Here is an 18,585-nt window from a genome sequence, read left to right as displayed (position 1 = left end):
ATGCCACGCGTCCACGGCCTGTGGGAAATACGTGATCTCCCTTGCCTGCAAGCCCCCCTTCCCTCCCAACTCCTTCCCTCCTCCCCTTCCCGAACCATGCCAATCGTCAGTGATCCCCATCGAAGATCAGACTCGGAGAAAGGGCCCCTCCCTGCCTACGACAATAGCGTTCCTTATCCCGTGAGAGCACGTTCTGTGTTCTGCGTCCACGGAACCCACGCCTGTGTGCACGGTGCCCCTTCACTGTTATACTGGATGCTCGGTACTTACCGGGTAAGAAAGTCACACTGCCGGGATTCAAAACAGGGGAAATTTAAACCTTTAAAGGCTCTCTCTCACTGCCATCCCTCCCTGACTGTCAACGCCTGAGACCCCAGCGCCCCCTCCAAAGTGCTGAGCTAGCGCTCTGTGCCATCATCCCCAAATCCGCACCCGTCTGTATGCCGTCACCGAGAAGACTGCAGGGCCGGGCCTTTCTCCCTCTCCGCTTTCCGAGCGCCTCACACGTGATGGGTACAAAATAAATGTGTGTTGGGCGCATTCACCAAGGCTAACGAGGTTAGAGATGCTTTCCGGTCCCTCCAGTGATCAGAAGCAGACAGCGTATAACACTTCATTTGATCACGCAGGAGGCTCACGAACCATAATTTTCTATTAACTTTTTCTTTCACTTAGTAGCACCCATTTGTGCTGGTTTCTGATACGTAATATATTTCAACATCCTCAGTGTTTCCCTGAAATTATTCTGGAATTCAGATAGGACTGTTCTACAGGCCTTTCCCCATAGCTGAATTAGTCCGAGTGACTGGGAGAGAGTGCGCACGGACAGCTCAGGAGCAGTGTGGGAAAGAGGGGGACGCTCGCCCCAGCAAAGGAACAGAGGAGCAAAACTACATTCTATCTGCAACGAGCTTGTCTGTCATTATCTCAAAAAAAAAAAAATCTTTTCAGGGAATAACACGTATCCTATAACCCTACGGCTATAAATTTCAACATCTGCTCTCAGTTTACCTGGAGGCCGATTCTTCCCCATCTAGGGCAGCGTCCTGGACACAGGTACAGGTCACCTGCGGCTGGGACTACAGGTGCATTTCCCACAAGGTCAATGGGTTGACATTTTCCCCATTTAACCACATGCTTAGAGTTTCCCAATGATTATTTATAATTCCAAGATGAATATGTATTCTGTGAGTTAACTACCTAATCTCTGAGCCTGAATGCTACCAACTGGCATGCGCCCTTTTAAGGCAAGGATACCATAATTCCACAGTTCAACCCTTGGCGCTTGGATGCGTCAAGCACTGGTATGAAAGTGAACCAGAAAAACCACTGGCTTCCAATTTCACTCCTCTGTCTTCTGTCCGTGGAAAAGCATGAGACCATACTTGCTGGTCGGGCCAAAAACAAGGCCCTGAAAAACGTGCACGGATTTCTGCATTTCGCTCGCTAGCCAGGAAGAGTGGACTTGGGACCCACACAGCCCTAGGTTACAGACTCACTTCGTGGCTGACCACCGGGGCGAGCCTCAGCAAATCACTGGACACTCTGAGTGCCTGTTTCTTCGAGCGTTGGGTGAGATTACCGTGAGAAACACAGGAGACCGCGTGGGGTTTAAGCAAGCAGCATTACGCTAACGCATCACCTCCACGAGTGATAGATACTGTACTCCGAACACGGACTATACATCCTCAGCACGGTCCTGCAAAAGGCATTTCCAATTGGCTTTTCATAAAACTTGTTCCAACTGACACATCGGCTCACGGTGTGGGAGAGCATCTTTCCCCTCCCTCTTTGTCAGCTCTCAGGATGCCGTTACGGGTGATTCATTTGCATTTTGTAATTTGTCCGAATATCATAATTTTTACAATGAACTTTACTCCTCATAAATGACGTGTTACTGACAATTCAATGCCCTGTCTCTTCCACCCAATCCAGGGAAACGATGTACAATCGGAATAGGTCCTGCCCCCACCCCCATCCCTCCGAGACCCTTCTCACTGTGCCCTGTTATCCAGAGCACCTTCCTCCCACCCCATCCAGACAACTGCCGCTCACCTTCGGACTTTAGACCCTCCATGAAGTCATGTACCTCTGGCTCATTTCATTCAGCATGACCGCGCTTTTTGGTGGCTAAGTTTCTCATTTTCATAAAGTTCCATTTATCTACTTTCCTTCTGCTCCCTGTGCTTGTGGGGCCAGATTTAAGAAACCCCTGCCTAATCCAAAGTCACAAATATTAATCCTTGTGTGTTTTCTATGAGTTCTGTGCTTGTAGCTCTGACATTCAGGACTTTGATCCATTTTGAGTTCACTGTCCTATACGATGCAAGAAAGACTCCAACTTCATTCTTCTGCATGCGGACATCCCCTTGTCCGCACCATCTGCTGAAAAGACAATTCTCCACTGGCACTCTTCTCAAGAATCAACGGACCACAAATGTATGGGCTTACTCCTGGTCTCTCAATTCTGTTCCACGGATCTGCGTGTCTACACTTTGGTCCGTAAAATGTGAGTCCCCCAAATTTCGTTCTTCTTCATCGATTCAGTTTTGGCTATTTGGGGGCACTGATGCATTTTTAAATTACTTGATGAGTTATTTAATTAAGCCTGTTTGACTAGTTTATTTGGTTAGTTGCTGACTTCTTCACCACCACATCAATTCCAGGAGAGAAGAGACCACCTCTCTTTTTTTATTCCTTATTGTATTGAGAACCAGACACACAGTGTAAACTCAGTGCGATTTGTTGAATGAATGAATGAATGAATGAGTGAGTGACCGAATTCTCAATTTTGATAATGGTAAATAAAAACAGCCTCAATGTTCAAAAATAGGACAATGTTTAAGGAAGTTATAATACATTAATAGCATAGAATATCATGCAACTGTTAAAAAACATGCCTTCTGATAATATTTAATGATTTGGAGAATCGCTGAGGCTGATCTCAATTTTGCATAAATGAAAATAAAGGGTGGAAAAAAATCAGGGAAATTTTAATAAAAGTCATCATGGAAGGCTGTGATTACGCTTGAGTTTAATTTCTTCTTTTCCTTTTCTCTATTTTCTACTCTTTCTGCAATCAGCAGGTGTCACTTCCATAAAAGAAAGCCAAACACTATTAACTAAAAGTACACAAAGGCATCCAGTTGTGCACAGACTTCTGGATTTGCAGTCACAGTCGATGATCGCCCTGCTAGGGTTCTGTTGCTTGTGGAGTCGACCCCCAGTGACTTAGACGGATTCAGATTCTACTGGGGAGGTGGCCACATGGGAGGAACTGTTCTCTGGGCAGCCAGGGTTGAAGATACGATATGGGGTATAAAATCAATATAAATATGCCCCTACCCCAGTCTCATTTCTGACATGGTAGAACATCCCTTAACCACCTGTGAGAACCCAGGGCCGGGGCGGGTTTGTGAACCTCACCTCTTCCAAATCCCCAGTGGGGACCAGAGGGGACCAGAGCTCCTGAACCCACACAGGTGCTACTACCCACGCAGTCAGGGTTCAAATGTCATCAACTAAAATAGCTTGGAATTTATTGGAAAGTTACTATCCACACTGAAGGAACGGCCATACCTAACGGCACTAACATGACCAATATTGGTAAGGATTTTTTCATTTAAAAGGTAATGGATGGGGGCGCCTGGGTGGCGGAGTCAGTTAAGCGTCCGACTTCAGCCAGGTCACGATCTCGCGGTCCGTGAGTTCGAGCCCCACGTCAGGCTCTGGGCTGATGGCTCAGAGCCTGGAGCCTGTTTCCGATTCTGTGTCTCCCTCTCTCTCTGCCCCTCCCCCGTTCATGTTCTGTCTCTCTCTGTCCCAAAAAAAATAAATAAACGTTGAAAAAAAAAAAAAGGTCATGGATGTAAACTCATCGATGGTGGCAAAGGTCAGAATGCTGGACACCCTACTGACTGTTCGGGCTTGAGGGAGCCTGGAGGGGCCTGGGAGTCTGCTTTAGGTTTTAGGCAGGTGCCCGGGTGGACGTCCCGTGCATGTAAATGTGCTCACTGATCTGAACATTTAAGCTTGCATGGTTTACTGAGCACTGACTAAAAAATAAAAAAGATCATTGCTTTTAAGACAGCCCTTGAAATTATTTTTAATGCTCAGCTTTTTCTGTCAGATAACGTGTGTTCATCATACAAAACTTTGGAAAATACCAAGGGCATCAAAACATGAAGATCATTTATAATCAGTCCTCTGGCACAACTTGGCATTATGATAAATGCCACGGGAAGCCCTCTAACAGCTCGGCTCTGTTCTCTGGCTTCTGGGGCTGCTGGCAAGCTCTTTACCAACGCCCGCAGCTGCGGCCGCACAGACCCACCCGCCCTGACCACGTCTGCTCCCACCATTCAGCCGGCTTCCTCCCGACGCCTTCAACGCCAGCTGCGGGTTCCTACAGAATCATTCACTCCCCTCCAAGATGGGCCTGTGCTGCCACTGCTGTGGCCCCAAAGCAGGGGCCAGGAAGGGGGCTCATCCCCTGCGCCTTTCCCGACTCGCTGCCTTGTGGGGCAGAGGCACCTGCATCAGGAGGCACGGTGACCAGGGCTGCCGTCAGGGCCCTGTCCCATGACAGAACTCTTTCTCGGATAAAGGAACCTCTGACCTCTCCCACAGAAGGCAGAGGCCGGTCCTGACCCCTGGGGCTCCGGGCAACTGAGCCGCACTCCAGGACGAGGGCCGCGGCCGCCCGAACAGGAAACACTCATCTGCCACCTGGCAGGCCCGGGGCCGGTGACCCTGCAAATGCTCACTCGTCTCACTGCCCTGGGGCCCTCGTGGACAACGCCGTGCTCACCTCCACTTTAGACGAGGGACCTGAGGCTCACGTGCACCCCGGGGGAGCAGCAGGTGAAAGGCGGCCCTCGTGCCCAGAGCCCCGGGGCACCTGCTGTAGTGGCCGAGCAGCCATGTGCCTGCACGGCGGGCACGTGGGCGGGCGCCCGGGACAGCCTGTGGGGACAAGCGGGCACTGACACAGGTGACCACCTGCTTTCCGCTTTCCTGTTTCCTTTGTCCGGTTTCTTTTCACTGCCCGACAGGGAGGACGTCAGCCATCTGGGTACAGCAAACCCTCACGTCTAGGCTTCCTCCTCTCTTCACCTTTCATCTCACAGGGCAAATTATACTAACACAAGTGCCATATAGGCTTCTATCAAAGGAGCCAGGAAGCCCTTGTAAATGCTGGCTGCAGGCATGTGTCACCCGTCTCGCGCACGCCGAGGACGCTGAGTCACAGGGAGGAAGTATGACCGGGGCTCGCTTCAAAGGAAACCACTGTGCTCAGTCTCATCTGAAAATCACAGCAGTGCGATTGGCCATATCTGCTTTTCAAAGCCGAAGGGAAAGGGGGAAGAAATACTCCAGAAATACATGCTGGTGTTGCAGCTAAAGCCGCGTCGCAGCTGCTGTGTGAAGGAGGCAAAGCTGACCAGCCCTTTTTATTCAAGCGTGTCCTCATTTACCGCCGCTGTCCTCACTCTGACACCGAGCTAGCCGCTTGGTCCCGGAACATGCAATCTCTCCCCTGGGGCCCCGGTTCTCTTCACCCATGCCCCACAAAATAAACAAACAGATTATTGGACAGGATGGCCCCGGAGGGTCCGCTCAGCTCCCTGTGTGCGCTGGGGGCCAAGAGCCTTCTTTCCTGCAGACCCACCGGGCCACAGGTCTCAGTCCTGGGCCTCTGGTGCACTGGACAGCACTGTGTGTGGGGGCCTGGCTTTGCGTCCACGCAGCGCCACAGGCCCTTTGCCCGGAGCTGCCCACCTCTCCTTGCTCCTAGGACGCAGCCGTCAGCTGCGTCTGCCCTGGAAAGGCTGCGAACAGGGCCGGGCTGGCTCGGAAGGCGTCTTGGGATCTGTCCAGACAGCCCCGTTTCGTTCCCGCCGGTGGTGACCTGGGCCTTCTCTCTTTTTATCTTGGTCAGTCTCGCTGGGCTTATCCATCTCATTGATTTTCTTTTTCACAGCATCAGATTTATGTTTCATTGATTTTTTTTTTCCTATTGACTTCCTGTTTTTCACTTCATTGATTTCTGCCTTTACCTGCGTTCTTTCTTTCCTGAGGCTTTCTTTCCGTTTGTCTTGTTCTTCTTCCTCAGTGACCCTTAGATTATTGGTTGGAGACATTTTCTCTTTTCCAGCGTAAGCATTCGGTGCCATAAATGCCCCTCCCTGCTCCGTCGGAACGCGCAGCGCACAAACTTTCATACGCTGTGCCTTCATCTGTATTCAATTCTGTATATTGTTCCCTCTCCTTTGAAATGTCTCCTTTGTCCTTTGTTATTTATAGGCCTGTTGCCTAATTTCCGAGTGTTGGGAGGTTTTCCCGTTGCCTTTCTTTATGAATTTCTAATTTGAATCCATTCTGGATTTCGATTCCTTTAAATTTGCTTAGATGTGTCCTACAGCTCCAGGTAGGGTCTGCCTTGTTGGCTGTTCCGCGGGCCCTTGACAAAAACGTTTATTCTGCTGTGGCTGCACGAGTGGTCCGTGTGCAACCAAGCGCTAGATCCTGTTGTTGACTGTTGCTCAGTTTTGTGTATCCTTGCTGATTTTCTGCGCGAAGCCCACGAACGGCTCGGGCGGGCTGCTGGAGGCTCCCACTATGACCGTGGGCACGTACAGGCATTTTTGTACTTGTCCCTGTCCCGAGAATGGGCTCATGTCGCACACACATTGCTACGTCATGCTCTTCTTCCTGTTTCTCGTGAAAATCTTTTCCAGTCAACCATAACAGGACTCGAATTCTCTGTTTTAAATAGCTGCATGTTGGGGCACTTAGGTGGCTAAGTCAGTCAAGCATCTGACTTCAGCACAGGTCATGATCTCCCACGGTTCATGGGTTTGAGCCCCGCATCAGGCTCTGTGCTCACAGCTCAGAGCCTGGAGCCTGCTTCAGATTCTGTCTCCCTCTCACTCTAACCCTCCCCTGCCCATGTTCTATCTCTCTTTCTCAAAAATAAATAGTAAACATTTTTTAAAAATGTTAATTGGGACACCTGGGTGGCTCAGTCAGTTGAGCATCCGCCTTTGGCTCAGGTCATGATCTCATGGACCGTGGGTTCAAGCCCCGTGTCAGGCTCTGTGCTCTTAGCCTGGAGCCTGCTTCAGATTCTGTGTCCCCCTCTCTCTCGGCCCTTCCCTGCTCATGCTCTGACTCTCTCTCTCTCTCTCTCAAAAATAAATAAATATTTAAAAAACATACTTATTTTAAAAAATTTTTTAAAACATAATTTATTGTCAAACTGGTTTCCATACAACACCCAGTGCTCATCCCAAAAAATTAATACAGATAAAAAAATAAAAAAATAAACGTCTGCACGTTTTCGCCTGGTGTGAACGCACCACAATCCATGCCCCACGCCCCACCCCCCGTCCGTTATGGGACGTTGTGTGAGGGGTGGCATAACTCCCAGGGACAGTTCCGCTGGCTTCTCAACCGCGATTCTGACAGAGGCCGATGCTGCTCGTGACAGTCGGGGGTGGCCTGCGGGAGGCAGTGGGGGGAGGGTGGGTGGCACAGGTGAGTCTCCGTTGAGCCCTCTAATAAAAGGAAGTGTGGCTCGGGCCACAGTGGACAAGCCGTGGGCAAGCCCTACCCACCTTCTCGAGACAAGGAGCAGCTGTGTCTTGGGCAGAGACGGACAGACCCGCCATTGCAGGTGCATGCGAACCAAGGCCCCAATTCTCCGCAGGACAGGACAGAACTCTAAAAATAGAATATGCACCGAGCCACGCCCGAACGCAATTCCACCACGTTCCGTCCGTGAGCCGAGTCTCTCCCGCGTCGTCCACAGCTAGAATGTGAGAGGCTCAGACAACGCAGGAAGTATCGAGGAAGACACATCAGCTTAGAGAAAAGGAGGAGGGGGCCACACACCCTCGGGACTGTCACCTGGTAAGGAAGGAGATCAGCTCTGCAGGCACCAGCGAGCCACCGAGGGACAGAAGGGACAGCGTCCGACCGGCCCCTCCAGTAGATGGGGAGCATCCCAATTCCAAGGGGTCGCAGCCCCGGCCACCAACAGGAGGTGGCTGATGTCTCGTGCCCCTCTGACCCGGGCCAGTCTGCGTGGAACGTCTTCCCCCTCTCTGGGCCGACGCCGGGCCCACTGTCACCTCCGAGGCATTTCTTGCTCCGACTCTCCCTCCTTGAGCATCCCCCCACCCCCTCCTGCACACATCTGGTCAGTCTCTGGGGCCCTGGACACACCCCTGCCCTCCGTGAAGCCTTTCCTGCTAGTTCCAGGCCCGCTCGCCCCTCCCCAGGCCACCAGCACCTTAATGAACACAAAACTTTGCCTTGTTAATTTTTTTAGGTTTCTTTTTTTTAAATTTCTTTTCATGTTTGTTTATTTTTGAGAGAATGTGAGCAGGGGAGGGGGAGAGAGAGAGGGAGACACAGAATCCAAAGCCGGCTCCAGACTCTGAGCCGTCAGCACAGAGCCCGACTCGGGGCTCAAACCCATGGACCGTGAGACCATGAACTGAGCCGAAGTCGGACGCTTACCCATTGGAGCCACCCAGGCGCCCCCGAAATTTTGTCTTGTTAAAATGCAGCATCTTCTCCCGCTTGAGGGGATCATACATTCCTTTTGGAAAATAGCCCCGAACCTCCTTCGAAGTGACGATCCCCTCACAAGGCAAGGGACGAAGGGAGCCGCAGAAACACTCACTGCGTCTGCTTCCCCCGCTCTGTTTCCTAAGTCCGGCTCTCCCGGGAGGTGGGGGCGCCCGGACGCGCTCAGTTTAGCCCTCTGTGTGGACACGTCCTGCTGACGTCAAGCTATACAATATTTAACCTCCATAACGACCACTCACGGCTCTCATTAAAGCTGCTTCTCTTATCGAACCTTCCTGTAATTAGCTTTAAAGAGAATCCTCGGGGCTGCTAATAACGCTGCCCATCCGCAGAGCAGCTCTAGCGGACTCTGGGTGGGCGTTCTGTTCGTGCCAGTTCACAGAAAGAATAATTACCCAGGAATTTTCTTTTTACCAGAACAGAGTCCAAAATGTGCCTCTTTGGACTTACATTCTTAATAGCCAATTACGCATAAAGAGGCCCCGGGTCACCCTCCTGACCTTCTGCTCTGACCGTCCTGACCCTCCTGACCTTTTGCTCCCTCACGTTCCGCGGCGCCCCACAGCCACCTGACCGCCGTCTCCACTGTTCCCTGCTGATCACAGGCTCTGTCCCCAGGGAGGTCCTGGGAAGAGCTGGCGGCTCACTGTCCCCGCAGCTGTGGCTGGTGGCCTTGTCACATGCGGAACCCCCCTCAGGAGTGACTTCCTTGACAGCAGGTGCCTTTTGACTTCTCTTGGGTTCTCAGGGGCCCCAGGGGTGGGTTCATTCTGTAGATGCACAGAGCCCTGGGGCCCTCACGGAGAGCTCCTTAGCCCTGGGTCCTGAAGGCTGCCAGAGCATCATTAGAATAAAGGCCAAGCCGGGGTGGAGAGCAGGGCCCAGACGGGAAGAACTGAGCGAAGGTCAGAGGGGCCGCTGGTTTGGGGGGGAAACCAGCGGTTTCCTGCGGCTGCAGTATTGGGGCCTGGGGGGCAAGAGACGAGCTCGAGGGCCGATCAGGAACGTGTGTGTCTCCTGACGAGGCACCGGGTGGACTTCTGTAAACAAAAGCCGGTGGCAGAGAGCGCTCAGTCGGGAAGCTGAGACCCGTATGTTACGGAGATAAATGATTCACCCCATTTAACAGAAAAAGGGTGAAAATATATATTTGCCTCACTAGATGCTGAAAAAGCCCCGGGGAAAATACAACGACCCATTTCAGAATTTTTTTTTTTTTTGAAAACTAGGGTTATAGGAGATATTTCGTAATGTGGGCTCCAGCAGCCCTGGTGGGGGAGGCATAGACGGGGCACATCCCGGCCACTGTCCCGGCCCTGGTGGGGGGAGGCACGAACAGTTTGTGGTGATTCTGCCTCAACTGGAAGTCAGTACTTCCGCACGTGCGGGACCAGCGGTCAGGTGCTCGCACCCCACGGGGGACCCCCAGCCGCTCAGTAGGCCATCCCTGTACTTAAGCCCCCCCCAGAAGATATTCCTTATTCACTGCATACTGCAGAACGTTTACGCTGAAATGCAAATTTTTCTTTTTGTTCTTTACTCAGGAAATACGCACAACTGGTCTTTTCCCTCCATCTCATCCGAAGCCATCGGACTTCTGAACGAAATCATTCCATCTAACGTCGTTGGTCCTTGACGGTTTTCACTTAAAGGGCTGAGTCCTCACCGTACTTCCTCGGAAGCCACCAGACCTCTGGGCCCGGCCGTGTCCACCCCGACGAGCGAGGCCCGGACACCGCGGTGCAGGCCGCTCACTGGAGGCGTGGGGACGGGGAATGCCGCGATAGCAGCGGCTCCCACGGGGGCCGGGCCTCCACGCACGCCCTCTGCCTCCCGTGGGGGCACGGGGAGGTCTGGAGCCCCACCGCGGAGGGGCCCGAGGGGGCTCGGGGTCCGGGCGTCCGGGCCCCACCCAGGCTGTGTCGGGCGGAGGCGGTGTGTCCAGGTGAGGCTGTGGGAGCCACACGCCCTGGGGACGAGCTCCCGGCTCAAAAGCCAGACTGTCCGTGGGCTTGCACGGTCCCCCCCACCCTCCGGCGTCCTCCATTACCAGGACTGTGTGCACACAACACATGGCTCGTGCTCCTCACAAAGAAGACAGACACACAGGGATGAAATGCAGTGGAGACGAGGGGAAGACACACGTCTACTCCTTACAGGATTCCAGCGTGAGCAACAGCTCATCTTCCCCAGAACCGTTCTCTTAGACTCGAATACAAAACAAGTGAAGTGATCAGGTATTTCTGGAAACGTGACATTTAATGTTTTCTAACAAGAAAGAAAACAGCCCCTTTTCAAAGTCATCACAAGTCATCTGATGTATGTCTGTGTGTGTTGTGTGTGTGTAAATGGTGTGTGGTAAGTTCGTGTATGGGGTGTGGTGTGAGTGTGGTGTATGCTGTGTGTACAGTGTGTGTGGGTGTGCGGGGCACACGCACATAACACACTGGCTATACTTGTGTCACATAAAAAGACAGATGGCACGCTTTGTAGATTAAACTAATAATTTTGCCTCTTAATCTCAAAATAATTTCTTAAACTGTTTTTCAAACCACTTGGATGATATTTACATGGAAGCCACATATTATGAGATTTTCAACAATTAAAAAAAAAATTCAACTTTCAGGGCGCCTGGGTGGCACAGTCGGTTGAGCGTCCGACTTCAGCCAGGTCACGATCTCACGGTCCGTGAGTTCGAGCCCCGCGTCGGGCTCTGGGCTGACAGCTCGGAGCCTGGAGCCCGCTCCGGATTCTGTGTCTCCCTCTCTCTCTGCCCCTCCCCTGTTCATGCTCTGTCTCTCTCTGTCTCAAATATAAACAAAAAAACATTAAAAAAAAATCAACTCTCAAGTTTCCACTGCACATCAGACAACAATTTGTTAATCTAGAATTAAAACGGAATCCAGTCAGTCGCACGGCAATCATGTACCGCGGCCGTGCTGAAGGAGCTCTGTGATGCCCTTGCTCGTGGTGTCACAGGAGGAGAGCACGGAGACGACGCAGATTTAAGGTATCTTTTAAATATTTTTTTAATATTTATTGATTTGGGGGGAGAGCGCGAGCAGGGGAGGGTCAGAGGACAAAGGGGGAGAGAGGATCCGAAGCGGGCTCTGCGTTGACGGGCTGACAGCAACGAGCCCTATGTGAGGCTCCAACCCACAAACTGCAAGATCATGACCTGAGCTGAAGTCTCAACCGTCTGGGCCACCCAGGTGCCCCAGATTTAAGGTATTTTTATAGACACTGAGGCAAGTGGAAAAAATAACAGTTTAGAAGATTCAGAGAAAGTGAAGTTTCTAAAGACCATCAATAAAGAGCAATAGAACATTTATAAATAAAACGAATCATTTCTACCGCCCTAAATATCATCAGATTCACAAATGGGACAATAATTTTTTAAAGAGCTCTCGTAAAAACAAGGCTTCATTCCGAGAGAAGCACAGCCCCGCACAGGAGGAGAAAAGTCAGTAGCTCTTGGGCTGTTGGACTCTCCTGCAAACAGCCGGTAACTCGGACTGTCAGGAAGAGCGGACGGGAATCTGTGGCCGCCCGAGGCACCCGGCACACAATTCCTGTCTCGGTGTCCAGGTGAGCCCCCGAGGTGAGCTCCTCACCTGGGCTCCCCAATCCTTGTCGTGGGCACTGGGGTTGGTCCTAAATGTGCTCACTTCTTTCCCTGTTTTGAGTCTGCGGTGTAATGTGCTACAAGGAGGGCCCGTCTCTTGGGGACCCTGGGGCGTGTCGCTAGCCCACAGGGTGCAGCTGTCCATCAGGCAGGGTCAGGGCTAACCTGTGGGCCGTGCTGGCCTTTAGAAGGCTCCTCTCGGCGGCCAGCGGCTCTCCTTAGCAACAGACTCCCTCATGCAAACTGGTGCAGCCACTGTGGAAAACAATGTGGAGCTTCCTCAAAAAACTAAAAATAGAACTACCCTACGACCCACCAATTGCACTACTAGGTATTTACCCAAAGGGTACAAAAATGTTGATTCGAAGGGGCACACGCACCCCAATGTTTATAGCAGTGCTATCAACAATAGCCAAAGTATGGAAAGAGCCCAAATGTCCATCGATGGATGAATGGATAAAGAAGATGTGGTATACACACACACACACACACACACACACACACACACACACACTGGAATACTACTCAGCAATGAAAAAGAATGAAATCTTGCCATTTACAACAGTGTAGATGGAACTGGAGGGTATTATGCTAAGCAAGATAAGTCAAAGAAAGATATCATATGATTTCAGTTATATGTGGAATTCAAGGAACAAAACAGATGAACATAAGGGAAGGGAAGGAAAAATAAGATAAAAACAGAGAGGGAGGCAAACCATAAGAGACTCTTAAATACAGAGAACAAACTGAGGGTTGATGGGGTGGGCGAAATGGGTGACAGGCATTGAGGAGGGCATCTGTGGGGAGGAGGACTGGGTGTCGTATGTAATTGATGAATTACTGGGTTCTACTCCTGAAGCCAAGACTGCACTGTATGTTAACTAATTTGAATTTAAAAAACAAGGAAGCAACCCCCCTCCCGTTCACGCCTATCTCTCCCTCCTAAGCTGCTCGCTCTGTGGGCCCGTGCGTGGAGCACGCAAACATCGCCTCAGAACCCGCCAGAGACCCGTGGCAGCCCCCAGGCGCACTCAGACGAAGCCGGCTTGGACTCTCAGACAGTAGAACTTTAAGGTGGGCAGCAGCATAAGCGACACAATTTCTATGGGCCTTTCTCGTCCAAGTTTAAAGTAGTTTCAAAATGGAACTGTCACGAAAATATCCATTGTCTTTTGCTGCTGTGTGACCAAAAGAGAAAGCCAAGGGTTGGGCACCCTGAGGTGGGTATCCGAGCACCGCCAGGAGGCCTCCCAGCGTAAACCCAGACCCGGGGGCTTCGTGTGCAGGAGCCTCCCTGCTCTGTCTGGCCGGGAGCCATATCAGCGGCAGGCTTGGTGGTGACACGTGCAGGTCTAACTCAACTTGCTACGCTCTGAATGCTCCTGTTCCCAGGCACCTTCTCCGTCTTTCAATCCCATACCCTTCATTAATTAACCCTACAACTGCTGTTCACACAGTTTGATGTTTCCTAGGTGAGTCAAACCCACCCGGCTCCTGCCCTTCCAGGCTGTCCTCCCAGGTAACTAGATGGAGTTGAAATATCTTCAAACAACAAACCTCGTATATAATATCCTCAAGCGTCGTAGCAGGTGTCTCTACAAGGGGGCAACACCTATCGTACAGCAAATGAATTTTCCAGAACTTAGGAAAACTTGGGGGGGGAGGGGTTCCTTAATTTAGAAATAAATTTAAATTGGGACGCTTGGGTGGCTGTCAGTTGGGCGTCCGACTTCAGCTCAGGTCATGATCTCGCGATCCATGGGTTCGAGCCACACGTCCGGCTCTGTGTTGACAGTTCGGAGCCTGGAGCCTGGTTCAGATTCTGTGTCTCCCTCTCTCTCTGGCCCTATGCTACTTGCTCTCTCTCTCTCTCTCTCAAAAATATACAAACATTAAAAAAAATTTAAGAAGTAAATTTAAATCAAACCCTTCCCCAAACTCACAGCCTTTAGATTTACAAGCAATGTACAGTCATATACTAGAGACTACCTCTCTCTCTCCCCGAGATCTTGTAAAGCCAGGAGACTGATAAAACTATTCACAAATCAGCAAACGGTATCACGTTACGATTGTTTTTTCAGTTTTGTGATTTTTCAAGAAAATACGTCCATGACGTTCAACTCAACAACACGGGCAATGAGGAAGCGTGTACCAACAAGAGGGCCACGTGATAACGTAAGTCAAACGTGTGCACGAGAAATTGTCCTTAGCATCTGACCTCCTTGCTATGTGGTTCCAAACTTCTCCGGGGAAGCCTGAGCATATGTTCACACGACCACCGTTCACGGTGAACCAGGCGATGGCACCAAGCACTGGGTGCCCCCAGGGCACTGCTGCCACTTACTGGAGGCACAATAAAGTGACCCCCAAACCCAGAGGCTGGGGCAGACCCAGCCTTCCGTCCACCTGAGTTCGGCTGATGCTGGAGTTGTCGCAGCCGTGAGACGGCCCGGCAGAGCTGACCTGGTGGGCTATGTTCATCTGAGTCCAGTCATGACTGACCTTTAGAACTAGATGTCTGCCTTCGTTCTCCAAAAAGCAAGAGCAAAGCCCCAAGCAAAGGGAATGATCTGTTTTTGAAGGAAAACTTTAAAGACAGAAGTTTGAGAATTCTCCCTCCATTTGAGAACGATCTTCTCTGTTCCACACGATAGGTACCTTGGCTTTGCCAAGGTCTGTCTGTTTTAAACATAAGCTCTCTTCTTTCTTTCTTTCTTTTTTTTTTTGTTTGTTTGTTTGTTTGTTTGCTTCTTAGATAGCAATTATATTAACGCACTAGAAGAAATATTCTCCAGTGCTTGCTAGTTCACCTCAAAGTGGTCAGGGTTTTTTGTTTCTATTTTGTTTGTTTCTTTCTTTTTGTTTTGGCTCCTGGTTGTGTAATCTAAAGAGGGACTACAAGAAGAAAAACCATTGTCTTTTATCATAAACTCAAGAAGACGTGCATATTTTAAGCTGATCGGCATCCCTCAACATATATTAATCCATTTTCATATGGTGAGATGAAGATTCGATTTAAAAGCAGCCTCGAGGGGATGAGGGGACCCTATTTTTAACACCGGGGACAACAGCCCTTTGTCAGTACTTTTTAGGCAGTTAACTGCAGTCCACAGTTAACTGCTTCCTTTAATATTTTGGTTCCCAAACTGCCGAGATACAACATTTTATCCGAGAATGTGTCTGCTGGATTGTTAAACTGAATCTGTAGCCTGTATGTGCAGGCCAGACGCCCTGCGGGTCTCTCGGTGTGCTGGACAACACCGTGGAGACCGTGTGTGTCTCGTTCCCTTCCAAACAAGCAGCCATGCATCCCAGGGGCCTGCCTGCTCAGCCCTCCCCCCCACCGCTGGAGGACGTGGCCCAGCTGTAGAGCACAGTGATGGCTCCCCACCACCGTCCAACAGGCTGGAGGCCGGGAGCCTGTGGCAGGCCAACCGACAGGTGCTGGGTATTCGTTCTTTTAACAGCATAAAATACTTGCATAAAGGAGGAATTTTATGGACCACACTGGGCACGACTGTGTAATTCTTTGTGTCGAAGGAAAAATCTGGAGCTGCTAGCTCCAAGGCCCACCCTCAGCCCCTTTTGGCCTATTTAAATGGAAGACTACAGCCCCAGGGAAAAAGAGTCCCCAATTCTCTGCTGCTGTAAATCAGAACCCTCAGGTATGGAAGGCGAGGCAGACCTTGCTGGGGAAGGGAGCACCAGCGGCTTACATAAAGCAAGCCAGCATTTGGCCTGCACTGCTGGGAGCTGGGGGGGAGCCAGAGCACCCAGCCTGCCTCTTGGGGCAGACACAGCAGAAGTAGTCCCGCCGCCCCCGTATCTCCCAGGGCAGGGCGGTCGGGGCTCCCAAGTGTGCTCACTGCCCGGGGCCTGATGCCCACGTCCCCGTGGACGTGGACAGGAGCCCGTGCCCACAGGGGCACTGGCCGGACATACGGCGCAGCGAGTGGGCAGAGGAGCGGACCCCAGGAGAAAGCAGGCCAGAGCGAGGTCCCCCATGGCGAACCTTCTCCCAACGGGTACGCAGCTGGCGCGCCCGCAGCGCCCCGTCCCCGCGGCCCCGAGAGCTGGCCCAGGAGCGCGCGCCTGCCGGCCTCCGCGGCCACCCACCCCGCGGCCCGCGCGCCCGCACCCACCTTGACGACGTAGGTGACTCCGGCCCCCAGCACCTGGTCGCTGGCGTGCGGGGCGCGCGGCGGCGGCTGGTCGCCGGGCCGGCCCTTCCTGGCGGCGCGCATGGCCGGGGCGCCGGGGCCGGGGGGCGCGCTGCCGTCCGGGGCGGCCAGGCTGGGCGCGCTGCAGCTGCCCGAGAGCCGCGCGCCCGCCCGCGCCCTGGCCGCCGAGCGGCCGCGGAGGCCCGAGCTGGAGAGTTTCAGGTGGGACACCTTGTGGAGCAGGTGGCCCAGGCTGCCCGGCCCATCGTCGGGCGCCCTGCGCAGCGCGTCTCCGGACACGAGGTAGGGGGCCGCCGCCGGGGCCGCGCGCGCCGCCGAGACCTTGCCGCCGCCGCTCACCGACAGGTTGTGCAGAAGGTCGTCGACCGATGTCACCGAGTCATTCCTGAAGCGGTTGTACTTGGTGCGTGGAAGCATGCCCCTCCGTGGGCCGGCCGCATCCGCCCGGGCGCTGCAGGGGCGAGCGCGGCCCGGCGGGACGCGGCGGCCGGGACGGCGGCGGCGGCGGCGGCGGCGGGGGGGGGGGCGGGGGAGGGGGAACAGCGGCGCCGCCTCCCCGCTAGCGGCCCGCGCCGCCGCGTCCGCGCAGCCCCGGCCCCGCGCTCGGCTGCGGAGGGCGGCACGCTCGCGCTGCTCCAGTCATCGCTTCCGAAGGGGAGCGCCCCGCGGCTCGGGCTGCGCACTGCGAGAGCGTGACTCACTCCAGAGGAGACCCTTCTCAACAAAGGCCCAGGGAACGCTGCAAATCACTTCCTGTAGCACAAAATAATAATAATAATAATAAGTACAAAAAAAAAGAAGGAAAAGAAAAGAAAGAAAAAGGAGAGAAAGAAAGAAAAAAAGAAGGGAAAAAAACACACATACACCCACTGAGAGCACACTAGAGCCAATCAATTCTCAGATTGCCTTTTCTACATTTCCAGACATTTCCTTCCAACCTTTGCTTGTTGGCCTCCCCATCCCCTCCCCCCCTCCCCCCCCCCCAACCCCCGTCCGGACTCAGCATCTGTGCCAGAGGTCAGTGCAGCCCCTTCAGACGGTCAGGGGAACTTTCTGAAATCCCTTCTTCTGAGCCCGGGGCTTCCTCTCCTCCCCACCCTCCCCCACCTCCCCCCCCCCGCCCCCCTCCCCCGCAGTTCAGCCCTCGGTGTGAGCCCCTAAGGATCTGAGAGCCATGCGTTAAAATGTGACGAAGCCTTTTTAAGAATAAGATCTTCAGCGGATCCTCATGAATTCTGATTTGGAAAGCAGCAGAAATTGGTAAATAGCCAAAAAAATTTTTTTTAATTTTGAAAAGGCAGAAAAGAAAAGAATATTCACTCCCAGGTGAACACAAAATACCGATTTCCTGGGTTTTTCTTTTTTCTTTTCAAGTCAACAGAGCAGCCATGACAAGTGCCTTTGTGGCAATGCAGTGCCTCCGGAAAAAAAAAAAAAAGGAAAGAAAAAGAAAGACAAATCTGCACAGGGACTTCTGCACAGAGCAGGATGCCTTCCCTGCTAATGACCAGAGCCCTTCTCAGCTGGGGTTAGGTTGGAAACCTACTTCCAGAAAAGAAGAGGACTTCTCAGGAATGGCAGCCGGCTCCAGAAATCCATTCCAGAAAGGGGGCTGGGCTTGACGCTTTATCCCAACTGAATGCGCTCAAGGTCTGGAAAAATGTCTACCAAACGCTACAGATACATTTCAGTGTGTCTTCTGTTGCTGCTTTGCAACCCTGCAGTAAGGAAGAAAAAAATATACAGCTGCTCTGGTTACACAGCAAATCCGTTTCAGGAGTCAGACTCAGCTGCAACGGACAGGCGCAGGCCTCCTTCCTGTCAGCTAGGAGAACAGGGCGTTGGCGGCCCCACAGAAGGTCGGCGAGCCTCACGCCCGCCGAGCCCTGTCACCGTGGGCCCTGCCGGTCTCTGTCATGCATTGAGATAACCCACCTGACACAGCGGAACCTCCCTGTCCAAATTTCCAGGCAACTCTGTGCAAGCAAATGAATTCACCTGCCTTCTCTAGCGCCCTGCCTTCTCACACCCACGACTAGGCATGTGCCACACGAGGCACCCAGCCTTGCAGAGCTTTATGGAGCAGGTGCAGGTGGGGCGGCTCCTGGCAGGCAGGTGAGGCCGGCCGCTGGGATGCAGGCACGCAGGGCGGCCGCCGCTTCCCTCCCTGGGCGCGGGCAC

At 52.6% G+C, this 18,585-nt stretch overlaps 1 protein-coding gene across 1 annotated transcript in view; it reads right to left on the bottom strand.

Annotated features, from left to right (window-relative positions):
* The window catches only part of SHC3 (SHC adaptor protein 3), a 97,910-nt gene extending 81,089 nt beyond the window's left edge, over positions 1-16,821 (bottom strand). Inside the window, exon 1 of the mRNA XM_047830737.1 lies at positions 16,366-16,821. Coding sequence (XP_047686693.1) covers positions 16,366-16,821 — 456 coding nt within the window. The remainder of the gene's footprint in view (positions 1-16,365) is intronic.
* Between the last annotated feature and the right edge of the window lie 1,764 nt (positions 16,822-18,585).

This window comes from Prionailurus viverrinus, chromosome D4 (assembly GCF_022837055.1).
Source record: "Prionailurus viverrinus isolate Anna chromosome D4, UM_Priviv_1.0, whole genome shotgun sequence".
Lineage (NCBI taxonomy): Eukaryota > Metazoa > Chordata > Mammalia > Carnivora > Felidae > Prionailurus > Prionailurus viverrinus.
The sequence above is the reverse complement of the archived record's forward strand: the minus strand, read 5'-3'. Positions and strand labels throughout refer to the sequence as shown.